This window comes from Aulonocara sp. 'chitande type north' Nkhata Bay, linkage group LG6 (assembly GCF_057382095.1).
Source record: "Aulonocara sp. 'chitande type north' Nkhata Bay isolate Kocher_YH1m ecotype deep benthic linkage group LG6, A_spYH_male_GT1.1, whole genome shotgun sequence".
In the NCBI taxonomy this organism is placed as follows: Eukaryota; Metazoa; Chordata; class Actinopteri; order Cichliformes; family Cichlidae; genus Aulonocara; species Aulonocara sp. 'chitande type north' Nkhata Bay.
In genome coordinates, this window is record NC_141349.1 from 24,669,544 (window position 1) to 24,696,784 (window position 27,241).

General features: G+C 41.9%; 1 protein-coding gene across 5 annotated transcripts in view; it reads right to left on the reverse strand.

Moving 5' to 3' along the window:
* Window positions 1-27,241, reverse strand: part of apbb2b (amyloid beta (A4) precursor protein-binding, family B, member 2b) — a 56,405-nt gene that overhangs the window by 27,682 nt on the left and 1,482 nt on the right. For 4 of the 5 annotated variants that reach the window (XM_086295764.1, XM_086295763.1, XM_086295760.1 and 1 more), the window contains exons 2-4: window positions 9,552-9,670; window positions 8,504-8,561; window positions 3,572-4,612 (exon numbers count right to left, since the gene is read on the reverse strand). In XM_086295764.1, coding sequence (XP_086151890.1) covers window positions 3,572-4,612; window positions 8,504-8,519 — 1,057 coding nt within the window. In that variant the 5' untranslated portion in view covers window positions 8,520-8,561; window positions 9,552-9,670. Of the gene's footprint in view, window positions 1-3,571; window positions 4,613-8,503; window positions 8,562-9,551; window positions 9,671-9,920; window positions 9,978-27,241 lie in introns of those variants that run through there. The other variant, XM_086295762.1, reaches the window with a different exon arrangement.

The window sequence follows — 27,241 nt, forward strand, 5'->3', positions numbered from 1 at the left end:
CGTTGCTTTTTGGCACTAATCACCATTCAGTTATACTGTGCTTGAGTTAAGGGACCAACCTGGCCGAACACTGGTGTACATGTAGTTGTCCCCTGTCACCACAGCCAGTAACTGTTTCCTACAATGGTTGGGCAATGGTTGTTGGTCCTTTAGCTTAGCTACTAGCTTGAGTCAGAACAGAGCAGGAACTTTAATTTTGTTTGCTCTTTGTGGTGAACTCCACTGTTCTCCACTGCTGCTCTAATCAGCATTGGTTTTTGGACAGACTACACAGTTGCATGTCCCAAAATACTTCAACTACCTACACAAACTATCATGAATGCTGTACCATGAAATCTGTTTTACAGCACAGGATGTTATGTGATAATGTTAGACTTCTATAAATAGGGCTTGAAGGACCCTCTTAGACTCTGTATGCAGAGTGTGTGTGTGTTTTGACACCTTTGTGGGAAAACAGGGTCATACCAACCCTCTAGCCCACAATCCCCACAGAGGAATCTATCACACTGCTGGGAAAACAACACAGATTTGTCAACGTGAGTTTGACAAAAGACGATAGGGGGCACTACAGTATGGGCAACTAGGAGTTGGATAGATACACTATACTGCCAAAAGTACTCTCTCATCTGCCTTCACACGCACATGAACTTGAGTGAAATCCCATTCTTAAATCATAGGGTTTAATATGACGTCAGCTCACCCTTTGCAGCTATAACAGCTTCAACTCTTCTGGGAAGGCTTTCCGGAGGTTTAGGAGTGTATTTCCGGGAATCTTTTCACTATTCTTCCAGAAGCACATTTGTGACACTGAGAAGGCCTGGCTCGCAGTCTCTATTCTAATTCATCCCAAAGGTGTTCTATCAGGTTGAGGTCAGGTCTCTTTGCAGGGCAGTCAGACTCGCTCATCCATGTATTTATGGACCTTGCTTTGTGCACTGGTGTGCAGTCATGTTGGAACAGGAAGGGATCATCATCAAACTGTTCCCACAAATTTTGGAGCATGAAATTGTCCTAATGCAGTCAGGGAAGTACCGTTTTCCTGGAAATAGCTAAACCCAGAGTCATGCGTCAGATTGTCAGACAGAGAAGCATGATTCGTCAGTCTAGCAAACACGTCTCCACTGCTCTACAGTGCAGTGGTCGCATGCTTTACACCACTGCTTGGTGATGTAAGGCTCGGATGCAGCTGCTCATTCATGGAAACTCATTCAATGAAGCTGTCTAGTCACTGTATTTCAGCCAAGCTGAAGCCCACATGAAGTTTAGTGGTCCTGCGACCTCTGCACACTATATGCTTCAGCATCCGCTGACTCCAGTCTGGGATTTTACGTGGCCTACCCCTCGTGGCCGAGTTGCTGTCGTTCCTAATCGCTTTCACTTTGTTATAATACCACTAACAGCTGACAGTGGAATATTTAGTAGCAAGGAAATGTCACAACCAGACTTGTTGCACAGGTGGCATCCTGTCATGATACCATCCTGGAATTCATGTAGCGCCTGAGACCGACCCATTCTTTCACAATGTTTGTATAAGCAGTCTGCATGCCAAGGTGCTTGATTATATAGGCCTGCGGGGATGAAAGTGACATATACAATTTAACTAGTCATTTGCTTCCTTACTGAGCTCCTCACTACACACATCATGGTCCTGGTTCTCTTTTTTAAATGACATTGCAAATAAGCAAAGATGGATCTGAAAGACTGTTACTTTCGTTTATTAATTTTCTGTATAGAAACAGGTATGTAATATGAACAGTGCCATACACGCCAGCATTTATAGCCTTAGCTAATTTGCGATGCACATCCCTAGATGGGCTTTTATACACAATGAAATCCTGGACAAATGAACACATGAAAATGTAATCCTGAAATCCAGACAACACGACAGTAAAACTGTAAAAATGCAAGCTGCTGGTATTCCAACTTGTAGAGAAATGAGTTACACAGATGCTCAGAGCTTTCAACTTGAGACTGTGAGTCATCAGAAAGCCAAAAAAAAAAAAAAAAAAAAAAGCAGCAGTACAACTCACAGACTCAGAAAGACGGCACTGTTTACAGCCGAGACCACAGCCTCTTCTTTCTGTTAATCTGGAGGCTTTGTTTATATGACAAGCTATGAGGAACACTAAAGAGCCCATATGGTTATGTTGCAGGACCGGCTGCTGTTCTGCAGGAGCACGGATGTGTTTTGCTCGTCTTACACTAAACCACAAGTTTTAAGTGCCCAGAGAAAAACTCCATACCCAGATTTTAACATAACGCGGGCAAAGAACAACAGTGAACTGAAAAGACCTGCAGACGTAGCCAACATGCAAATACAAGAAAGCAAGAGACCCGCAACAGATGGAGACTCTCAAACTCTAAATATCACGCAAAAGTTTATCCTCACAGCTTTGTAACAATGAATAATAACAATATTAATAATAGTTCATTAGATGGCAAAACTGAGTAGCTGTTTGCAATCTAAACAATACCATTTTTCCCAGATATTTTATATCTAAAGGTTTAAACAGAGAAATTATCTACAAAGTAACCAAAGACAGAGAAGAAACATACAGATGTAAAGTAGGGCTACATCTGATTTCTTTTCTATGTCTATATATTAAATATTAGTCAGCGTCATCATTATGCCCATCATTACAGGATGAGAGGAACAGAAATTGAACAACTAAGAATATCTCAGTCACTCTGTGTCTCAGGGATATTACTTTTTCTGTATTTTAATTAGTTTTTAAGTCAACTTCTAGAGTTGCGCTTCTTTCAGTTACATTTTTATTTAAAATTGTTCAGTATTAGTCTTAATTAGTTTTCATTTTTAAAGTTCAGGATTTGCACATATAGGGAAGGTAATTATTGTAGTTGTTAAAACTAAAACTATGTTAGACTAACAGCAGACTACAGCTTTTCTCTTGACCCAGCTTACAGGTTCTTATGGAAAGGTTATCCATTATCTAATATTTGCAGAGACCAGATGCTCGTATTCACAGATATATAATAGAGATGAAGCTCAAGGTAGCTGATCAATACAGACGAATACAAGTGCAACAGGGGAGAGGAAAGCAGCTCCATTCTGTGGAGCTTTAAGATGAGGGGGGAAAAAAAACATCTAACACACCAAGATATTGGCAGCTAGTTTATGCATTAAGTTAAGCCTGGTTCACACACATATGATCAGGATGAAGCTGGAAACAGGACACAGCTGATCTGGCACACCAACCCCCATGAGGTTACAAGGGCACTTCCTGTGCCTGAGGGATTCTGGGAGATTTACTGGAGGCTGGAGTTTTTGTTATTCTTTTTAAGCAATGCTTGAGCTCTGCATATCCACGAATGGACACACACACTCTCAGATGTGCACACACACACACTCTGGGTAAATGGAAAAATGTCATCAGTAGAGAGGACGGTGAAACCGCTAAACAGCAGGAGGGGGAAAACCCTCCAAAACAAAACATACCACAGTAGCTGACATAAGACTCACATAAAAACTACACTGAATATTTGTAAATATCAGTAACGTTTGCTGCATTAAGGCTTCATGGGCTCTGTGTGTGTCTGTCCGTGTGCGTACCTGTCTCCTCTGGCGAGTTGCTCTCCTGGGACAAGGTAGTCCAGCTCAACTCTTCGTCACTGGGGTTCAGATTCTGGATGCGGTTCAAAGCACAGTCTGTCTTTGCGCCAGTTCTTCTGTCCTTCTTCGTCTCTGGAGAGGAGGATGAGGAGGAAGAGGAGGGGCAGGAGACCATGGAGAGCAGGGGAGTGTCTTCTGGACTGGCTTGCTTGGGTGGGGAAGGAGGAGGGGGTACTGGAGAGTTCTTGCCAGATTTGAGGAGCTTGAGGTTGGAGTGGAGGTCAGAGATGAGCTCCAGGCCTGGAGAAACTTTGTGGTTCTTCACAGGGGGTTCACTGTCTACTGTCAGTAAAGGCTTCGTCTCCTCATCTTCCTCTCCCCCCACCATCTCATCTTCCTCGATCTTCATCTTTAACATCATTTCCTTCTCAGACAAGATGCTGATGTCATTGGTGTCCTCTGAGTCAAAGTCCAAATCAGCCGTGCTGCTGCTCAGTTTGCGCTCCACAGTAGTGTTTATGTTACAGTCCAAGTCAGGCTCTGTCGTCTGCTCAGCCTCTACATCACTGTGAGTATCTGGGTGAAGGTTGGCATCTTCCTCTCGATCATTATTAGTAAGAGTGCGACTGTCTTGTTCCTCTGCCACGTTGACATTAAGGTCATCTGCTATTATTTCTGAATCCATCAAATCAGGGTCAGTTGTGTTTTTGTTGTGGTCCTGGCCAGCTTTACGAAGCTGGTTCACCCCATTCTTTGCTAGTTTGGGATTGTTGGGAGTGGAGGACTGTGACGGGGATGACGATGGAGATGATGATGCCGATGAGGGCGGCACCACTTCACCGAGGCCCATGGCGGCCTGGATGCTGGTAAGCGCATACTTCTTCCGACATTTGGGAGGAGTGGCGGAGCCTTGTTTGATGACATCGCTGGTGAGGAGCTGGTTGTGTGAAGAGCGAAGGCTGAGTGAGGTGGGGGGCGTGGCGGCAGGGCCGTTACGATTGGTCACGTCTACTGACATCATCGTTGCACCAGACAGATCACCTGAAGCAGAAAAAAATAAATAGTGAATTTAAAAACCTAAATATCCACGTGTTAATACACAGACAACACACAGGTGAGACATCACTGTCAATAACATCTATATGTTTGTTAAAAAAAAAAAAATTACTATTTCATTTTCTTACATATTATGTTAATTTATTCATGCTGCTGCCAATATCGACTGTTAGGTTCTCCATTTGCATTCGCTGCGTGTGTCAGACTCATAGTACGTCGCCTAAACTTTTTCGAATTTTGTTCAACTAACCACCAAATACAGAATGAACAATTTGAGAAAGCACTGTAGGTCCCTAGTTGTGTTATGTAATTTTATTACGTGCCATCCTAAGATGTTATGGCGCCATTCGCCACTAGCCTAGGGCGCTGCAAGGAAGAAGGTTCCTGTTACTAGCAATGCTAATGTTAGCACTTGTGGGAATAACGTGTGGCACTGCATGTGTGTCTTCAACCTCATCCATTAGCGTGGACTTAATTTTGCCAATATTTTTACTTGTTTTTATCCCAGAAACTAGCAAAACCAGGAACATTGCTGCTGTACATCCACACAATGGATTTGAAATGGAAAAAATCAAGACGTGAATGAGCAGGTGGACTTTCAGCTGAAATTCAAGCTTTTTAAACAGGCACGCTTAGTTGAGCTAAGGTCGGACCCATGGGTTGCTTTTGTAGTGCGTTTTGAGTTATTATTGATCTGTAATATAGATAACCATAGCTTTTGTGGGATCTGGGCAGATACTTCAAGCAGCAGTCATATCACGATAGACTCAGATGCATAACATGCCCGCGCCATAACACCACCTTACCACGATGGACAGATGTGGTACGCCTCCAGTCTTCTAAATACTGTTCTGTTGCCACCGTTTTCATACACATTCCAGTTGATTTAATCCTTTCAAACAGTATTTTGATCTTTTCTCTGATCTAAACTCTGATCTCATGTTTCTATTTAAGCGTCAGTGGTTTGCATCTTGAGGTAAACTCTCCGTATTTACATTCATGAAGACGACTGTTGATTGCAGACTTTGGACTATGACACCTTATCGCCTACAAGAATGCTCTTGGCTTGGCCAAATGGTGCAAAGGGATTTTGTTTACTCCACTTTAATTATCTTCTGTCGTCTTTGAGGCCTTTTGCTGTTGCTGAGCTGGCCAGTGCATTCCTTCTTTTTGAGAATGCTCCAAGAGTGGTGGTTAAATCAACAATTAAGTTTCTGCTATCTCTCTGATAGGACTGTTTTGTTTCAAGTCTAATGAAGCCCTCCATCGCTTGCATCAACACCTCTTTGACAGTTCTCATTAAGAGTTATCAAATACAAATTAAACACTTTGATCGTGCTGAATAATGAGGAAACAAAAGACAAGTGGCTATAAAAAGGCTTATCAAACAACTAGCTGATTTTTTTTTTTTAGCCTGTAAAAAAAATGGACATATGGTTTTTAAAAAAAAAAAAAAAAAAAAAGCGGAAAAAGATCAACAACAATTGTGATTCTTAAACTGGCAATGCAATAGTTTTTCGCGCATCTTAAATTTAAGCCAAAAGTATATCCTTTGATTACAGTCTCATTTCAAATCAATTGTGCTGGTGAGAAGAAATAACATTTTAAAAATGGTTTAAAGTCAGGTCCATAATAATAAGTGATGTGCATGTAACAAATTATTAAAAATATATGTCATTTAAAGATTAATAAGAAAAAGGTCAGCCATCTTCAGCAGTGAATAAAGTCCAGTGACTTTAAGAAAAATACATTCTGTTCTGTTAACTTTTACAGTTTGAGCTGCTACAACATGTCTTTTATTTTTACTCATTAATGCATAAACGCGCTGCTACCAGCAGCTTTTAAAGTGGAATGTGGAGTCACATAAATCCACAGAAGTAAGTAGAAAGTTCTGCAGGTGACCTAATAATACCAAAGCACTAATTTATAAGCACAAAGATGGCGGTTTACTTCATTCTACCGACAACAGCACAAATAATAGCAGGTCAACAACGAGCAGCCTTTTTGAAGAGTCGAGTAATCCACCAAATATTAAAGCCTAAGCGCAGGTTTTACGGGTGTTCGAGAGGCAGCTGAAGGAGAACTGATGTGTTTTGATATAAGGGTGAACTCATCTGTTGAAAATTGATGGGGGCCGTTTAGTCTTGTTGAGACAGCTGTTCATGAGAGATAGTTGAAGTGCAGGATTTATCAGGGGAAAGGCTGCTTTATTAGAAAGACGTTTGCTGTATAAACCTGAGATTTGAATACTGAAATCTGGAAAATTTGGATTTCTGAACACTTGGATACAGGAGAACACAAAACATCTATGCCAGCGGTCCCCAACCTTTTTTGCGCCACGGACCGGTTTATGCCCGACAATATTTTCATGGACCGGACTTTAAGGTGTCGTGGATAAATACAACAAAATAAAACTAGTACTGGTACCGTAAAAAAGAAAATTTATTCATAACACACGTGAAAAGACCCAGGAAAACCGAGTAAACGATAAAAACGATAACAAAATAATACTGAAAACCGATAAAAACCCTGAAAACTATACATTTCACACCTGAGCCTCAACTCTCGTGGCCCGGTACCAAACGACTCACGGACCGGTACCGGTCCGAGGCCCGGGGGTTGGGGACCGCTGATCTATGCACAATTACGAGCATAAATATGCACATTTCTATTGTCTCTGCATGCCAATGTGATCTTGCAGAATTTGTTAATGTACAGAGGTGCACTCCTGCTACATGGTCGACTCTGGATCTACTGTAGACTCAGGATCTCTGACTGGAAGTGTGACTAAAACCCTGAAACACTGCAAACGCACCAGAGCTCACTGTAAAAATGACTTTGCTCCTTATCTTATCCTTGCGATTCTCCTCCTCCCTCCAGCACCCCACACCCAGCTCTGCTTCATTAAAATACCAGCATTACTTAGAACCCAGGATTTGTGGGTCTCTGCTCTAAAACAGAGACTCGGCAAAGAGTCAGAGGTCAGAGCTGAAGCTTTGGTACCCTGCTCACAGCTTTGAGCCATCCAGCCATGCCAAGTACACTCTGATAACATCCTACCCTCTAATCTCAAATAAATGAATACTCCTAACAGCAAGTATCACAGCCACATCTGTCTGTGATACCGTCAGTGTTAAATTCAGAAGAAATTTGCAGTAAACTGCATGCTTCAAACCTTAGTAAGACATGACTGCATGAGTCATTGAAATACTTCACTCCAGAAATGCCTAAAAATACATAAGAACAACCTCTAGATTTCAATTTGACCACAACTCTCGTTTATGACGTTTGAATTGTCACCAGATTAGGTGAATGTGGTCACTTTATTTCTTCACTTTGACAAAAAAAAAAAAAGCGGGGTTGCTCGGTTGCACCCCAGAACATGTATAGTAACATATTTTAATATTAAAATATGAGGCCATCTGTCTAAAGCTCTGTCTGAAGCTTAAATGAAACTGGGTCGTTTAACAGGACAATGATCCCGAGCACGTCAGCAAATCTACAAAAGAATGGCTGAAAGAGAAAATAATGAAAGTGTTGCAATGACTCGCAGTACAGACCTCAACCTGATTGAAATGCTGCGGTGGGAACTGGGAGAGGTGTGCAAAAATGACTGCTTCAGTTTATCAAGGTTTGCAGGCAATAAGTAAAGATGACCAGACCAAAATTCCTCCATAATAAATGTGAGAGACTGATAAAGTTGCTCAGAATACAAGTTACAGTCGCTGTAGGTGGTTCAACAAGCTACTGAATCATGTGCTTAGTTTTTCACAGGACTGAATGACTGTACTGTATCAAGAGAATGTTTTTAAGTACTCCAAATTATTTGTTTTTGTGACCCAATAATAAACAGACTGAGGGTGTGTGTGTACGTACCTGACAGGTCTGTCATACACTGGCTGTGGTCACTGTTCAGAGTTATGTGGACTCGGATCTGAGGGGGGGAAAAAAAAAGAACAAAATGATCAGAAGAAGAATGAAAAGAATTACGAGAAGTTGTTGGATTGCCCACAGAGACCGCATTCATCCATGTGAAACCCACTGACAGCTGGTTTCTATGGAGACAACACAACACTGTGATAAAGCAAGGATGCTGGCCACAGAAATCAAAATGATTAAACGGAGACTATGAATCAAACATGGAGGAATCAAAGAAGAAATCAGTCGATAGGGATCTCAGACGTCTTCCATACTGTGTCCCTCACACACACGGACCTGAGTACGTCTGATTCTGCATGTATAATACAGTAATAAGGGAGACGGAAGAGGTTTCTGAGACAGCAGAAACTAAAGTGGATATCCAAAGCATTTCTGAATAATTAAACAAAACACACATAATGATAGAGCTGCGGTCAGGGGTATAGAAGTTATGTTAGCAATGCTAATCTACTGTTGCTGTAAACACTAAGATAATCCAACAATGCTTCCTTCCTAGCATAAAGCTAAGGTGGTTTCTTAAAGGTGGGAGGAACCTGGAAATGATCGTTTTCTTATCGGGTTTGAAGTCAATCCAAACACTGAAGCAGTCCACCTGAGTCACTCCAAGGAAAATCTGTCAGTGCATTTTTGATGAAGACTAGCACAATTATATATTTCAGCGGCCTACCCAATTTTGACCTACCATAACGGTAGGTCAAAATAGGGAACTTTTGAGGTCGTCTTATCACTAAAAGTTATTTAGACAATAATTCTGATACAGGAATCACAGCTCTAAGGCAAGCCTGAAAACGTAGGTTAAAGGTGAGACATGTGCTATCCAGTAAAAAGAATCTCTATATAATATTATTCCTACATTATTTCAGTTCAACAGCTAAATCACATGCAAGACTTTTAAAAAAATAAAAAACAGAAACAGGCCTTTATTTTCAGTCACTACTACAAGAAAAACAGAAAAGCACTTAAAAAAAAAATAGCTGTTGCATACCTGAGAGCTAAGGATGGTGGAAAACTCCAGGATGGAGCAGGTCCATACTGGTAGTCAATGGTTCTTTCTTCATCCAATCATGGCTTTACTGAAGCAGCAGCAGCAGCAGCAGCAGCGTCCTGAGGGAGAGAAACATGAAATAGGATTAATGAGAGAGACTGAGGGACGGGTGAGCAGAAAGAGCGAGAGGTCTGAAGGGCACAAGAGGGACAAATAATAAAGACATCAATTATTCACAACCTCAATCAAACAGGAATACACAAGATGGGTGTGTATGTTTGGATATATATATGTGCATGTGTGTGAGAGAACATAAGGTTCATTTTGTAGAGAGCTCATATTTCTCTCTTTGGTGCAGTCGGGCCAAACCTTTGCTGACTGGAACCATCATAAACTTAATGCCGCCGGAGGCTTGTAAACTCTCCTCTGCTTTCCAACACACACGCGCACGCACACACAGCAGACTTTTGGACAGTTCTTATTAACACACAACTATGAGAAGCAGAGAGAAAGATAATGAGTATAGTTAGAATGGACCATAAAAAAATCCCACTTACATCTGGCTGAAGGGCTGGGAAGACCCTTGGACTGATTTTAGGGTAGGGCTGTTCGATATAACGATATATATCGGATGACGATATAAAAACGTCTATAGTTTCATTTTAGGCTATCGTTTGTTTCGTGGTGTCGCAAAATAAAGTGTTTACGGCAATATTTTTTCATCGTTTTGATGGTCACTGTAGTGGCTATATTAATTTCTTAAAGTTCTCTCTTTCTCTTATATTTAATATAACCACACTACAGACGGACAAGTGCCTGTTTTTATGCGTTGTTGTTAGCAACAACGACGGTAACAGCATCGCGTGTTCGCTTGTTTATTTTCCACATAAACCTTTCACAATAAAGCTCAAGATCCTGTTGAGACTTCAAAATAAACTGAATCATGTGAAAGACTATGCAGAGTATTTATGGATGAAAAGCAAAAAAGAGCTGTCAGGTGCTAAAAAATAAACCTTAGACTCAAACGTTAGAACAGGCTTTTCCCCGCAGCACGCTGTGTAATAAATACTCAAAGAAAACTGCGGCCGTTACAACTTATGTCTAAAAATGTATCGTTTCATGCATCAGTTAAAACACTCGTCTCCAGGTACACGACGCACAGCTGGAAACACTTCACGCAAGTCGAACAGCCCGAGATTCACAGAATTTACAGAAAATGTAAAATTTGTGATTTATATCGTTATCGGACGATAGATGTCTTATATCGGGATATGAGATTTTGGTCATATCGCACAGCCCTATTTTAGGGTGTAAAAATTGTAATAACTTCAGAAACTGTTTACCTCATAGCACGGTTATGTTTAAAAATCATCAAAGTGGCTTACGGCAAAAGATAACTTGGAAATCAGCCCACCTAAAAGATGTTATTGCATCATTGGATAAACAAAAAATCAATTTTTTAATGGTTGCTAATTTCAGAACAAGAATAAGGGATTCACGACCAAAATGAGGGTCCCAGCCCTGTGATGGGTCATGAAAGTACTACAATTTGGCCACGATAAACCATATATAGTATTAATGTATTCAAAAAAAAGTCTTTTGTAAATTATCTTTAAATTTGAGTTAAAGATTTAAATCTTCAAAAAAAAAAAAAATACATAAGAGAACTAAAAATCACCTTCAACAAGCAAATCGCCAGAAGATCAAAATCTACTTGATGAAAACACAGATTAAATATTTCATTTTAGGCTTCTGTAACGTTATCATTAAAGATTTGAGTGGTACACCAAAGATTTTTGGATTTCCAAATTAGAGATTTGTCTCGAGTAATGGTAACAAACTGCTGTTCTGTGGATTAATCTGTTGGGTTCGGCGTCATTCTGCGTTTGCTGCCACGAGGCAGAAGCAGCTATTGGGAGAGCTAATGTAGCATTTCACACCTACAATGCCAGCAGCTTTACTTTGCAAGTTTCTTACTTGACTGCAAAACTGTAGGCGAGTGAGTTCACGCAACACTCGCAACACAAAGATGTTTTGGCTTCTTTCTTGTGCTCCTCATTCGTCTTACCGAACCACTCGGAGGGAGGCTGGTTCAGAAAAACCTGTTGGAAAGCTTTTATAAACACTCATGGCAACATAACCCTGTGTTGTGAGTGTGATTAATATCATGTCACGTCATTTGTCTCCTATTAGCAACACATGCAATGCGTGTCTGAGTGTGCAAAAGAACAAAAATCTAACTAGCCTAAAGCTTCACTTTGAGCTGAAATGTGACCAGTGAAAATAAATTAGATTAATGTTGCCAATAAATGCAATACAAATTCAGTGAATTCTTCTTCTTCTATGTATCAGATAAAGTTGCATTGTTGGTTCATGTTCAAAACGAGCCATGGCTAAATGCCAATTTCAGGACATGTGCTAAAGTGGAAATAAAGGAACCAAAGCAACAGAGCTGCAAAACATCCCATAAACAACAAAAGGTCTCCAAGCTCACATCATTTTTCTACAGGTTTACATAACTGAGCAGTGTTATGAAGTTCACATACATCCATGAATGTGATTGTCAATATTATTTAAAACTTGAAACATTGACACCAATCTGAGTATCAACTTACATAACAGTCAAACATCTGGTTTGTCTAAGTGTTACAGCAACTGTGATAAAACACTCACACATCTGAGGAGAAGCTGTATAATTTTCACCAGCTGCACATACTCTAATGCTTTTTTCATTTTAATGGTTTATGTTGGGACAAGCAAGATCGAATGGACTACACTATCTGCCATATCAGGTGTAAGGGTTTAAAAACTCCTGGGAACAGCAACACTTTAGGAATCACACCGTGAGCAGGCACAGATGCGTTTTGAAGGCAACTCAATTTTCATGCATAATCTGAAAATAGAAAAAGAAAAGTTCAGACAAAGAAAGAGGGTTGGTGTTTAAAAAAAATTGAAATGTTGCATTCTGGGATTAAAATTACAAGGCATGCTTGGTTACTTGGATCCTGCTGCAACAAGTCTGCATACCAGAGAATATATGTGACTTTGTGGGTATTTGCACAAAAGGGTGTCCACACTGAAAACAAATGGATAGCTTGCTGCAGAGTCTGGCAGTTTGGATATTTGCCTTAAACCTAAGCAGCATTTGCAGTTCATCCTTACGCCTATGATTTGGGAGAAGGCTTGAGGAGAAAGGAGGCCATAGCAGTCTAATCTCAATTTTTCTTAGTTTGTTAATACACACAACCAGATCTATTATTATTATTATTATTATTATTAATAATAACAATAATAATGATGATAAAGTAATCTGCACCAACCACCACCTCACTGGAAATCAAGTCTGCACTTCCTCTAATGGCCTTTTGAGCCAGGCTTCACAATCGAGTCAATGCACACAGACTCTAATGTCAAAATGCCCAGCTCTTACAACACCTGGAACCCTCCCGTGTCCTCCTAATGTACTCTTGTTTTCACACATCACTATATATCAATAAAAATGTGGTTTGACAACTAATAGAAAGGGTAGGCAGAGACCACCCTCATTAACTTCTGATGCATGCCCAGTCCTTTTGTCCTAAAAGCAGGCCTGAAATATGACAGAAACTATTCAGTTCAGAAGAGATCATGAAATGCTTATTCCTAGAAGGCTTTAAAGGGGTAAATAGAGTACAAAAAAAATAACCCTTTTTAATATTATGGGGGAAATAAAAGAACTTCTGGTCCTATGAATGTCTATGGGGAAAACAGTCCTCAGCTTTGACCTCTGTAAGCCCTTTCCCAATGAGTTTATGGGCTCAGGCACTCATTACGGATCATAGAGAATAAAACACCAAATCCATTTTGTGAATTTGGATTATTCTAATATTTAAATAAAAGAAAAAAAAAAAAAAAGGATTACCCAGGATATGTTCGTATAGGCATGCAGTTTCAAGAGTCAGATCCACCCCACGGTTGGGGTATCTGGTTTCAAACCCTGAAAATGCTCATTTCATTAAAAAGAAAGCAGTAGGCGACTTCATGATGGCTACATCCATCTTTTGTGCTCACTACGATCCAGACACAGGGCTCCACCTCTACCAACTGGAGTCACTTAACTCGACTGCGCTGAAAAAAACAAAAAACAAATACAGGCTGCTGTTTGGTGCAGACCATTTAAATTTGGTCTAAACACTTTGATGCATAAAACTGGAGGAGTTTGCCTTTAAAGTTTCAAGTTAGCACTTAAAAATCGGTCTTTTCATTTTAAGTCCAGCGAGCTAAAGTAGTAAAAGACAACAAAAAAACATCACTGTCCAAACACTAAATACAGACTGCACCGAAGATGCCATATCATTATGATGTTTTTAAAAAAAAAAAAAAAAAAAAAAAAAGAGGAGCTGGAGCTACAGTTCAGGAATGCACTAAAACGATAAGTCTGAATACCAACTACATCTGGATCTGGGCTGCATCGGAGCGTCAGCACCTTTGAAGCACTCCTTGCAGTCCTCTGTTGTGGATGGTGGTGGTGGGGGGGCTATACATAATTAGAGGGCCTATCTGCAGGCAGGGCAGCAGTGGTACTGATACATATAGGGACAGACGTTCAAGCTGAGACACAGACATTTAGACAAAACACTCACCGGGAGGGAGGGGAGGGGTTGGTAATAAGATCTAGGATGTGTCACAGTCTGGCACTGACCTTTAACTTCTGACCTACAGGCCAGCCCACTGAGTGTGTGCTGTTTTTTGTGTGTGTGCATGCACTTAGTGTCGTCTGTATGTCGGAGTGTCCAGATCCTAAAAGAATGAAGGAAGCAGCTGCAAACACTCCATCGCTCTCCGTGTCTCTGTTTCTTTTTACGTGCGTGCTGTTTCCAACCACCGACACTCTGGACTGAGATTGCTTTTAAATTCATACGCCAGATGGAAGCCTGCCAGCAGTTTGATGGGCTTCATCCCTCCTTCCTGCACCTCCCTCTCAAAGTTTCTCACCATTCTAGTTCCCCTGCTAATCCCACTTGACTTTTACCTTTCCCCCCCTCTATCCTATTTTCTTGTCCAATTCCCTCTCTTTTCCGGGCTTCCACCTCATTCATCCTCTACCTTTCAACCCCTCACTCTTCTCTTTGTCAAGAAGAGAAATGCTGTCTTTTCCTCAATAAAAGTGAAGGGGGTCTGTAAACTCACATAAAACCACCCATTTCTCGCTATAACGCTGATTTACAGCCCCCTCCCCTCTCTTCTCCCCCACGGCTCGTGAGAAATCCCATCTGTTACCGAAAAAGACTCACAAGAAAGCAAAACTGTCGCAGTCAGAGGCCAGGCCGCCGGAAACAAAACGGATGGGTTCAAGCCAGCAAGACAAGCCGAGCTATGCAGAAACAGAAAATGCAGCGGAGTGTTTTTCTGACTTTTTGGATTAGGACGTGAAACTGTAAGGCAGCTGCACAATAGCAGGCAAACTTCCCAGATCTTTCTTGGCTTTGTTTTCATTGGCTGCAGAAAAGCCCAGGCCTTCAACACGTAGCTGCAAACTACTTCCACGACAAGCTGACAACACTACTGCCCAAAAAACATGCTGTCAAAGGTGCAGAGCTCCTCACGGCCCAACCACCCGTGTCCCATTTAATGTTGCCTACTACATAGCCTACATCTAAACTACAATGATGCACTGTTGAGCTGTTCTACTTTTTCAAGAGGCTGAGGAGAAACAAAATGAGGAAGAAAATGTAATAATAATAACAACAACAATATGCAGATGATGACGACTTAGACGAAGAAGAGGAAAAAAAGCAGGTGGAAGAGGAGAAGTAGTAGTCGAAGAAGAAAAAGGAGGAAACTGACAACTGCTAGATGAAGGAGTAAAGGGAGATGAAGTAGAAGAAAAGAGGGAGATCAGAAGAAGAAGATTAAGAAGGAGGGAGAGGAGATGAGGAAACGGGGGGGGAAATGAGAGGAAAACAAGCTGTAGTAGCAGAAGACCTGAAGAGGAGGAGAAAAGAAAGAAGAAGTGGACGAGGATAGGTAGAAGATGAAGGAGGAGAAGGAAGAGTGGAAGTAATGCATGCAGATGAAGATAGAAGGAGAAAGAGAAGAAGCAGTAGATGAAGAAAAGGAAAGACGAGGACGATAACACGAAGAAGAGCTAACTTGGTTAGTTTTTGCTAGATGTATTTTACGCTTCTTCCTTAGAGATCATTATTTATGATTTATTGAAGATGCTCTTTGTAATCTCATTTGGAAAGCATCGTCATGATGTGTGTGTGTGTGTGTGTGTGTGTGTGTGTGTGTGTGTGTGTGTGTGTGTGTGTGTGTGTGTGTGTGTGTGTGTGTGCATAAAAACAATAAAGAAAACATTAACCATTTACAAAATCTGGTTCCACAGCTGCAATCGAAGCTAGACGTCACTGTGCGTGTGTGTGTGTGTGTGTGTGTGTGTGTGTGTGTGTGTGTGTGTGTGTGTATCCTTGAATTGTCAAAGCGGGAAATAACAGAGACAAAGTAACACTTTGAATGGTACTGCAGCCTAAACAAACAACCTTATGTACACACAAACACACACATACACACACAAACAAAGCTTGCAAACAGAGCTCCAAGTTGTGAGCATGCTCACACGGCCGTGCTTCGTCTAAGCAGCAGTGATGTATAGAGAGTGAAGGACGGACACAAATAGCTCGATGTTTAAGGCACAATTAAAGACTTACAGCATCTGTGTGTGTGTGTGTGTGTGTGTGTAGCTATATCATTTTCCGTCCGGTGTGGTTTCCATGGGCGGGACGGTGAGAGGGGGGGAAAAAAAAAAAATTTACCACAAAAGAAAGGGAAGGAGGGGGGAATTTTCAGGGTGTGCCAAAGAATCTAAGGCATGTGAGGGTGGGTGGGCCAGGGCCACTGTGAGGTGGGGGGCAAAAAAAAAAAAAAAAAAAAAGACTAATTAGTCAACAGGAGGAGCAGACAAAACACAAAAGCTACATGCCTCAAGAATGAAGGTAAGTAATGAGCATTTGTGAGCACATGTGTGTACACATCCCCCTCACTGACCCAGAGCAAACTGAGCTCTTCAACACTGCCGGTGACAGTGAATGCCCTCTGTATGTATACTTGAAAGTAAATGGGTCAGCTGTGACAGAAAACACATATAGAGTTACTTATTTAACCATAACTCTCTCAACACGTCAGCCAGTCAAAGGCGCAGGACTCCAGAGATACACACACACACACACACACACACACACACACACACACACACACACACACACACACACTGCTCCTGATGAAACGAGCCCAGATAAAGTCAGGAAGCAGCTGGGGGTGACAGGGGGTTAAAGAATTATATAACACACTTAGAAAATGAGCCCAGAAAACATTCTGCAGGGTTTGAAATCTTTTGATGTAGGAGTGAAAAAAACCGTTTCAGAAACAAAGCCAAGAGACCATTTCCTGGATTTGGGAAACTTGGGACCGAGTGTGCACCAACCCCTCCCCCATTACCAGACCCCTCTTTCCTGTGGGTGAGCACGGAGGTCGAGGGAGGGGGAGAAAGGGTGCACCACGAATACAGTGACACTGAGCGAAACGCAGTAACGCAGATGAGCCGGTCCTGCAGCCAGAAAGACTTTGACGTAATGAGACCACAGCTCTTTCCTGGACCCAGCGCTGACGGCAACAAGTAGTGCCAGGAGTGTGACAACAACACGTTTATAGTGCAGCCTGTCATGTGCCTGCAGCTCGGGGTAATCGTTTTCCATTTCATGGTTACAGGATTATATTACAATATCACTTTTTTCCTCATTTTCAAATACCTTTTCTTGTTTTTTTATGTTAAGTACTCTGTATTATTAGTGATCATAACATCTGTTGAATGCCTAAAGTACTATTCACGCAAAGAGTCAGTGTTACGTTACTCAACCAAAGTCTGATATGATGACACCCCACTTTAAAAATGGTGTGATTCTGAATCCAGCCCTCAAAGTGTTGGTATTGTTGGTTTCCACTGGCCATTGTCATCTCCTTCTCTTCTCAGCAAATTTTACAATCTATATAAGTAAACTTGAATAAGCTTGAATACTTAAATCCTGAAGAGTCGATGTGTGATTTAAACCTCGTTGTGAATTTTTCTGAGCTGTACATTTTAACAACAGAAGATTCTCCTCTGGGTGAAGGCCAAAACGTAACATTTGAGAGCAAGTGCCTACTGCTTTTTTTATATGCCTGAAGACCTCAGACAGTGTCCTTGCAATAATAATGTGGTTAGAAAGTTTTTAAAATCCCAGCAGAGCATCCTCTTTGCTGTCCTCCTTGTTTAGGGCTGTTGTTAATAACCAGTATGGAACTGGCACTGGTAGCTAGGTATTGATAAGCAGCTAGATAAGCAACGCTGTTATGAATACAGTGGGGCAAAAAAGTATTTAGTCAGCCACCGATTGTGCAAGTTCCCCCACCTAAAATGATGACAGAGGTCAGTAATTTGCACCAGAGGTACACTTCAACTGTGAGAGACAGAATGTGAAAAAAAAAATCCATGAATCCACATGGTAGGATTTGTAAAGAATTTATTCGTAAATCAGGGTGGAAAATAAGTATTTGGTCAATAACAAAAATACAACTCAATACTTTGTAACATAACCTTTGTTGGCAATAACAGAGGTCAAACGTTTACTATAGGTCTTTACCAGGTTTGCACACACAGTAGCTGGTATTTTGGCCCATTCCTCCATGCAGATCTTCTCGAGAGCAGTGATGTTTTGGGGCTGTCACCGAGCAACACGGACTTTCAACTCCCGCCACAGATTTTCTATGGGGTTGAGGTCTGGAGACTGGCTAGGCCACTCCAGGACTTTCAAATGCTTCTTACGGAGCCACTCCTTTGTTGCCCGGGCGGTGTGTTTTGGATCATTGTCATGTTGGAAGACCCAGCCTCGTTTCATCTTCAAAGTTCTCACTGATGGAAGGAGGTTTTGGCTCAACATCTCACGATACATGGCCCCATTCATTCTGTCCTTAACACGGATCAGTCGTCCTGTCCCCTTGGCAGAAAAACAGCCCCATAGCATGATGTTTCCACCCCCATGCTTCACAGTAGGTATGGTGTTCTTGGGATGCAACTCAGTATTCTTCTTCCTCCAAACACGACGAGTTGAGTTTATACCAAAAAGTTCTACTTTGGTTTCATCTGACCACATGACATTCTCCCAATCCTCTGCTGTATCATCCATGTGCTCTCTGGCAAACTTCAGACGGGCCTGGACATGCACTGGCTTCAGCAGCGGAACACGTCTGGCACTGCGGGATTTGATTCCCTGCCGTTGTAGTGTGTTACTGATGGTGACCTTTGTTACTTTGGTCCCAGCTCTCTGCAGGTCATTCACCAGGTCCCCCCGTGTGGTTCTGGGATCTTTGCTCACCGTTCTCATGATCATTTTGACCCCACGGGATGAGATCTTGCATGGAGCCCCAGATCGAGGGAGATTATCAGTGGTCTTGTATGTCTTCCATTTTCTGATGATTGCTCCCACAGTTGATTTTTTCACACCAAGCTGCTTGCCTATTGTAGATTCACTCTTCCCAGTCTGGTGCAGGTCTACAATACTTGTCCTGGTGTCCTTCGAAAGCTCTTTGGTCTTGGCCATGGCGGAGTTTGGAGTCTGACTGTTTGAGGCTGTGGACAGGTGTCTTTTATACAGATGATGAGTTCAAACAGGTGCCATTCATACAGGTAACGAGTGGGGGACAGAAAAGCTTCTTACAGAAGACGTTACAGGTCTGTGAGAGCCAGAGATTTTCCTTGTTTGAGGTGACCAAATACTTATTTTCCACCCTGATTTACGAATAAATTCTTTACAAATCCTACCATGTGAATTCATGGATTTTTTTTCACATTCTGTCTCTCACAGTTGAAGTGTACCTCTGGTGCAAATTACTGACCTCTGTCATCATTTTAGGTGGGGGAACTTGCACAATCGGTGGCTGACTAAATACTTTTTTGCCCCACTGTAGTTATGCAAAATGGGCAGTCCTGCACATTCAAGAGTCGTCTCACTTTACTACACTTAATATAACTAGAGAAATGGTCTGCATCACTGAACTTTCTTTCTTTTTTAATGCTCCACTACCACGGTTTGTCAACTACCACTAAACAACAGAAATAGAAGAACATGCTAAGGTCCATCCAGTACTTTCATTACAGTCATTTGAGAGCAGTGTGGGGTGGGGGTCATCTTTGGTCATCAAATAGTTCACAATTAAAACTGAATACTCGTTTGACTCCCGTTGCTAGGCACCCAAACCAAAGAGTTCATCACTCAAAGTCACCACGGGAACAGCATCTATAGCTCAAATATCAAGACTGAATCTGAGGCTACAGCAGCAGGAAAAGGTGCTGCGAGTCACTTACTGGCACGATGAGCTGTGTCATGAATCCACAGGAGTTACTTTGCAAAAAAGGCAATCTGCTCTCAAATTTAACTGGTGGATTAACAGGTGCTGTTTGGTATTCACCAGCTGTCAACCGTATGAGCTCGATCACTAACGAGCCTATGGCCACTCATCTACCTGAACATCATGATGCAGTTCCCAATACCGCAGAGAACATCGCAGATAAACATTAAAAAGACAGAGTTCACCTCCCCATTGTATTAAACAATCACACTCTGTGCCTTTTACCACATTTCTTACACTTTACACATAGTGCAAATTCAACACTGTCTGACACACTCATTGAATTAACATCCGTTAGTTACAGCTGAGTAAATCTGTTGGCGTCATGTGTCAGCAAGCGTCTCAACATCCACCTGGCCAGGACACCCCATCTAATGTTTTGGTTAAGTTTTGTTTCAGCTACATACTTAAAATGAGGGAAAATGTGCAGAAAATAGAGAGGTTCCATTTCAACCAAAGTCTCATACATTAATTTGTTCAAACACTAACATCCACCAGATCATTGGAGACCTGCTTAAGCAGCGATCACACCCTGCTATGGACATAGACAGCTGTAGATATCATGGACCATTAAGTCCACTAGAACAGGAATGACTAAAGTCCACTTTAACTAAAGGGTGCACAGTTGGTGCACTGTATGTCTCCATAGATAAGGCTGTTTTGATCCAAAAAGCTGTCCAGCATGCAGATGTCCTCCCATGTATATAACTATAACATGCCTCTTAGGGGTAGTGTTAGGTTCTACTTTAGCCATGTGCTAAACAAAAGCCTGAAGATTACACCTTTCCAATCAAGTCCTGTTAATCCATTTTGGCTTTACAAGTCATCTGCTATAATATTTCCATTTGGGTGTGCCAAATGGAAGGAAATGCCATTAAAAAGGAGCAGATGCGAAGCCAACTCTAGCCCAAACCAGGTCACTGGTCACCTGGTGGAAACTAACCCAGAGAGGTTAACCCAGTAAAAATCACAGGTTACCAAATATAAAATATAATAATATATATATATATATATATATATATTATAAAAGTTCCAGGTAAAAATGGGACGCTGAACTCTTAAAATTCTGACTCGCTCATTCACTCTTTCATCTCACTAAATACCGAAAATATCTCTTTGCAGACCAAAAGGAGAATAAATAAAGTGTTCTCCATATTTTTATTTCTGACTCAGGTTATATTTATACTATCAAACCTCATGCTCCTGTCATTTCTTTTATCAATATGAGTCAGCAAAAAGCAAGCACTTCGATCATTAGAGCTTCTTACTACTTCTCACTTGACTGCAAACATTACAGCTGCTTCATATTCTTTTGTTTGGTAGAAAGAGAGGATATTGGCTATTGGAAAGCCACACCTTTCCCCTCTGAAGAAACACATAGAGGGGCGGACAGACATGGCTGTGCACAAAAGGCCTGTCAGATCCAAGGCCAGGGCAGAAGCAGTGGAGAGACTGCGTATCCTATATATAGCCGAAATGTGACAGGACATCCGAGAGGACAGGGAAGTCTAGACACAAATGGCACAGCACTTAATCAAACTGTGTGTGTGTGTCTTCAGCACAGTCTTGTTATCTCACCTTTCATTAGACAGCCTGTGTCAAGCTGTTGCATGATAATGCCACAAGATTGTATTAATATCACAGCCTTGTGTGATCAAAATGGCTGGAGGCTCGGCCTTTATTTGCCAAATTAAAGGGGGGGGAAAGGAAGGAAGGGAGACAGAAAGACTCAGAAAATGAGAGAGAAAGCAACGGGGTACTAGCGTCAAAGATGTGAGGAGAGTTGGTGGATCAGAGCGAGTGACTCATCAGAAAAGGAATGTCCCATCACTGCCAACGAAACTACAGACACCGTTGCAATGATTGCTCCATCGCCAATACTTTAAATCACCCCATCTCTGGCTCTTGTCACCTCTTCCTCCTACACAAAGCCTGTCTCTTTCTCCCTCTGTCTCTGTACTGCTTATCGTTGTCGTTTCCCAGCTTAAGCAGGCCATTCTTCTCCTGCTAGATATTGCTTTTGGATGGGGATGACAAAGCTAGCTAAACCACAACTAGTGGACCAGCTCTGCACCACCCCTGTTAGGAGCAAACAGAGGTCGAGGCCGCCAATTCGTTTATTCTAACGAGTGAGTGCAAAGCCAATAAGCAAATTCCAGCACTGTGTGGTTAATCAAAGCGACACTAGTCAATTAATTTAAATTTTAATCCCCAATACAAAGTTGTTTTAAATGCAACTGCGGTTTTATGAATCACAGTAAAGATATGGAGATGAGGCTGGCACCGCATCACATCCTTACCACAGATGTTCGGTTATTTATACTCCCACCACAGGATATGATGTAGTCATAAAAAACAAAAAGAACACCACCACAATGACTGCACACATGATTCAACTTTTAGATCACCTGTCATCCTGTGCATTCACCACACAGGAATTTACAGGCTCTGCCCTTCCACATCAAGATGGAAGAAAGGGTTCGTGGCAGTTTTACCATTTCTTCTGTGGGATTTTAAACCAGCCGAAAAACCCCTACAGATAAAAAATAAACAAAAAACAAAATCAGTGTTGCCTTCTGCTGCTGATCTTGGCACACAGCTGATGTAGAAAAGACCTAATATTTGGCTAAAACTAGTTTTCTCATACACTTTCAGGGATCAAGTGACCTGCATTATCGAGTGGCATCAGAGAAATAGTTTTCAATTAAAGCATCAGTGGGAAGGTGATGAAGCAGGCCTCGACTATGATCTACGATAAGTCAATTTTTTCAAGAGGCATCCTGTGTCTATTTTACATTTACTATTATGTTATACATTCACTGTGCATATCAGTGTCACTACTGAACACTGAAAACAGCAGCGTCAAACATACACTGCCTGGTCCAAAAAAAAAAAAAAAAAAAAAAAAAGTCACACTAATATTTTGTTGGACTGTGTTAGCTTTGATGACAGCACACATCCACTGTTCCATTATAAGCTTATGCAATGTTACAACACTTATTTCCATCTAGACTTGCACTTTTTCACCAACATCTTGCACTGATGATGAGAGTTAGACCGATACATTAAGTCTTCTTCAGCAAATCCCGGTTCTTCAATGAGATTAAGGTCTGGACTCATTGGTGGCCAATCCATGTGTGAAAATGCTCTCTGAACCACTCTTTGACAGTTAGAGCCCAACGAATCCTGGCGCTGTCAAATATAATTAAAATATCCCTGTGCCACAAATGGATGGAAAAAGCTGGGCTCTCAGTATATTCAGGTAGTCAGCTGACCTTGTTTTCTGAACACAGACCACCTAAAAATTACAATGAAAATTGCAACCACAGGCTTGCATGGTAGGTACTAGGGATGGTCGATGCACCACCACTCTGGAACAGGGCAAATCTGGACTCATAAGACCACGTGATCCTTTTTTCATTCCTCCACAGTCCAATCTTTATGCTCCTTGGCAAACTGAAACCTGTTTTCCCAGTTAGCCTCATTGATAAGTGTTTTCTTCTGGCTACAGAGCTGTTTGTTCTATCGTTAAATTTTTACAATTTGATTTCACCAAACATATAAATGATCTCCAATCATTTTCAAGATTTGTGCCAATTTGCAAGGGAAACAGTAAGGGCTTAACATATTTTTGCACAAATGTTGTTCTTTATATGTGAATGTTTGGTTCTTTATCGTATCTCCTGGCTAAATGCTTAAAGCACTAATTTCAGCTCTGCTTGCTATTATTAGTGCACTGCAAATATTTTGCTTGGCAAGCCCTTCAGGTTTTTCCCCCACCCCTAAAAATTGTTTATGAAATCCAATTACCTGCTAACAGAGGAACACCTGTCCATTTACCCAAGTGGTCCTTGAGACATGGAGTCCAGACTCTCACTTCTATCACTTCTTAATCCTTGTTTAGAGACAGCCCAAATCCTTGAACTTTTTTTAAGTAGGCCAATTTACAGTAGCACCTGGGGCTCTGGCCTTTATAGCCACTTTCATATCATATGACTGTGTGTGTGCACGTGTGTTTGTTTAAAAGCCAAAAGGAGGCGAGAGGAGGGAGAAGGGAACGCCAGACCAAAAGCCAGAAGAAGAAAAAACCCTTATGCAGCTGAACTGAAACTGATGGGTGTATACAGGGGAAAGTGCAGCCATGTGGAAAAGACAACATCAGAAACAGAAACATATAAACAGGAGAGTCGCAGAAAAAGCCCCCCCCCCTTTCAAAAGTAGAAATCCTGTCCATCCTCGCCTCATCCTCAGGTAATTTGGAGGCAGAATAACGTGCATACTGATGACCCGATCCCAGAGCGCTCTGACAGCAAGGAGACAGTCCATCGGCGAGGCTGCCAGGAGCCGACACGCTACACAAACAGAAAAACACACAAAAAAAAAAAGAAAAGAAAACAAAGCGGAAAAAAGTGGAGGGGGGAAAAGGCGGCGATGAGGAGCAAGCATGCGGGCGAAAAGCTGTCAAAAAACAGGCGAGACAGACGGACAGATGGAAAGATGAGAAAAAAAAGGGGCCCTATCATCTGGCTTCACACCCCGCAGGATGAACAGGGCCTCTGTGCTCCTTCCCTGTTCAAACACACCTCACGGCTGTCTGCTCCCTGCAACAACAATGCGCGCACACACACGCATGCACGCACACACACACTGCAGCCTGCCTAACAGTGGGCACAATAACCCTATTGAGAGGCATCGATAGGGGGCTGAAAGTGAAGAGAATGAGATGCTGAAAAAAGATTGACAACTCACAGTCTCCCGGACCCAGCAGCACACATAAATCCACACAAACAAATCGTAGCGTGGTTATCCTGCCAGCATGACAGCCTGGGATGAATCTACTCTCTGCTGTCCTTAATTCATCATTCATCTGTCCAATCTGGTCACACACACCACACACACACACGACTAAAAATCACACACACAAACAGTTGTTTGGTCAGGGGCGGACCAGAAGTATTGTTACACAAGGGAAGAAGGGTGGTGGTAGCGGATCTCCGAACTCTTTATCTGATTGCTCACACACACCCACGCAGAAACGCTCAGTCACACAAGCATGTACACACACGCACACTTTCACCACGCTTTCTCGTCAGCTGCTGTGCATGACCCCGACCACACACAGACTAACGAGTTGGTGCTGCAAGGCAAGAAAGTCCCGGGATCGTTCACATGCAGGTTTATCGTCTTTCCAACAACTGCACCCATTCTGCTGAGGACTGTGGCTAGCGCGGCTATTGAAACATATTTTAGGCTGTGCTCAAAGCTTTGCAAGGTGACAGCCTGGATTAGGGTCAATCAACCAAATGTGACAAAAATGCCCACCTGAGCCCCTCCATCACACGATTCAAGTATTTTTAATGAAGGCATGCAAAACTTTATCTACATACTAGGTCCTCAAATTTTGCTCTTTTTAAAAATCTTTTTTTTTGTTGTTGCATTTTTAGCCCTTATAATCCCAAAAGTACAACAACTAGCCACATAAAGGGCTAAAAACAAACAGACCGTCTCTGATGTCCATGCATGTTCACTTTATGACGATTCTGAAAATCTTCTTCAGCACCTAAAGCCATTTGATCAGCTATTATATGGAATATCTGAACACTCTTTCACAGATACCAGTCATTAACAAAAAAAAATGACTATCTCAGAAATCATTTTCACACAGCTTAAGGATGAGCCTGGTATTAAAATACAGGTTAAAATCGAGACCTTTGGGAGGTGGTTTAGCTCCCTGGGTTGAGTGGGATACCAATATGCCGCAAGGCCACCACAGATCATTTCCTGCATGCTTTTCACCTTACTCCATCTTCCCGTCCTTTCCTATCTGCCTCACAGAAAAGCAGAACTTCCACAGGCTAAAGCTTAATTTGACCCAAGTGCAACTTTGCCAGTGCAACAATGATATATGCTGCAGAACTGATGCTCGAATCAAAAAATACAAAATAAAAATAAATTTGCCTTCAGAATATAACGCTAAGATTTTACCTCACCCTTACACTGCAGTAAAACTGATTTGAAACCAACATTTCATGAAATTATTAAGGGTCAGAAATGCTGAAAAGGTTTTGACATTCATCTCATGTTCTTTGACTGTAAAACTGCTAAACTTCTAAAATCCTGATTCTTCAGGGGTCAGGTGCCATGTGTTGATTCATTTCATATAAAAACGAGACATTACCGACTTGCGCTTGCATTCTGTGCATGTGTCCAAATCGTGCAGCAGCACGCCTTCCTTTGAGGATGAGTTGGCATCTTGAAAGCGAGGAGCTCATACCAAATATTACCAGAGCTAAAACAAAGACGCACTCAGGAACAGTCTGCAGTGCTTGGCCCAAAACTCGACCCATAAATGTCCGAGTCACTTTTTCCACACTCAGCAACTCCTGATTGCTGTATAGAAATGCTACAAGAGGGAGGGAGGGAGGGCAAAGGAGCGAGAGAGAGAAAATGACGAGGGAAAAGAAGGATGAAGCGACGACAGAGGCTGGCAACACAGAGAGGAGCAGAATATAAACCAACTTAACCCAAACCCAAAAGCCCTGAGCAATTAGCAATGACATCATGTACACGCACACACACACACACACACGCACACACACTGCAGAGAAGGGCTAGGTTTGAATGAAAAGCAAGACAGCAGGGTATAGAGGCTGCAAGGATAGCGAGGGAGGCGAGGCAGAGGATGACAGTGCACCATTTCTACTATGGTGGTACAGCCAGTGACACATTCAGTTTTGCAATTGCACAAATGAACTCACCAAACCGACACCGCCACAACCACAGCTTAAAATAGAGAGCACAAGCTGTTTACCAACAAAGTGCTTATAAAAAATAAAAAAAGGAAGCAAAGGCAGGAAAAGGGAGAACTGGGAAGATATTTAGATCAGACTCAAAGCATGCTTTACTCATGAGGCTTTTTAACATGACTGCACCTTTGAAACAGATACACCAGTAAGTAAGTACCAGTGCAAATGTGATGCAAAACAAATACAGCAGAGCCAGGAGAGAAAGGCTGGCAGTGAAACCTCAGTGGTGCACTCTAAAAGAAGAAATCGGGTCCTCTGACAATTGGCGTTATTGTCAACAACTTCAGCACTCCTTCTCCTCATAGGCTGCAATATATTACATGAACTGTGTCCCGAGCGTTTACAGTCTTACCACAAGAGTCAACAGTGACGCTCCCTCTAGGTGTTTATGCACAATCATTACATATCCCAAACTCTCACTCTCTCCCCTCTCTCTTTCTCCTCCCTACCTCTAAGAAAATT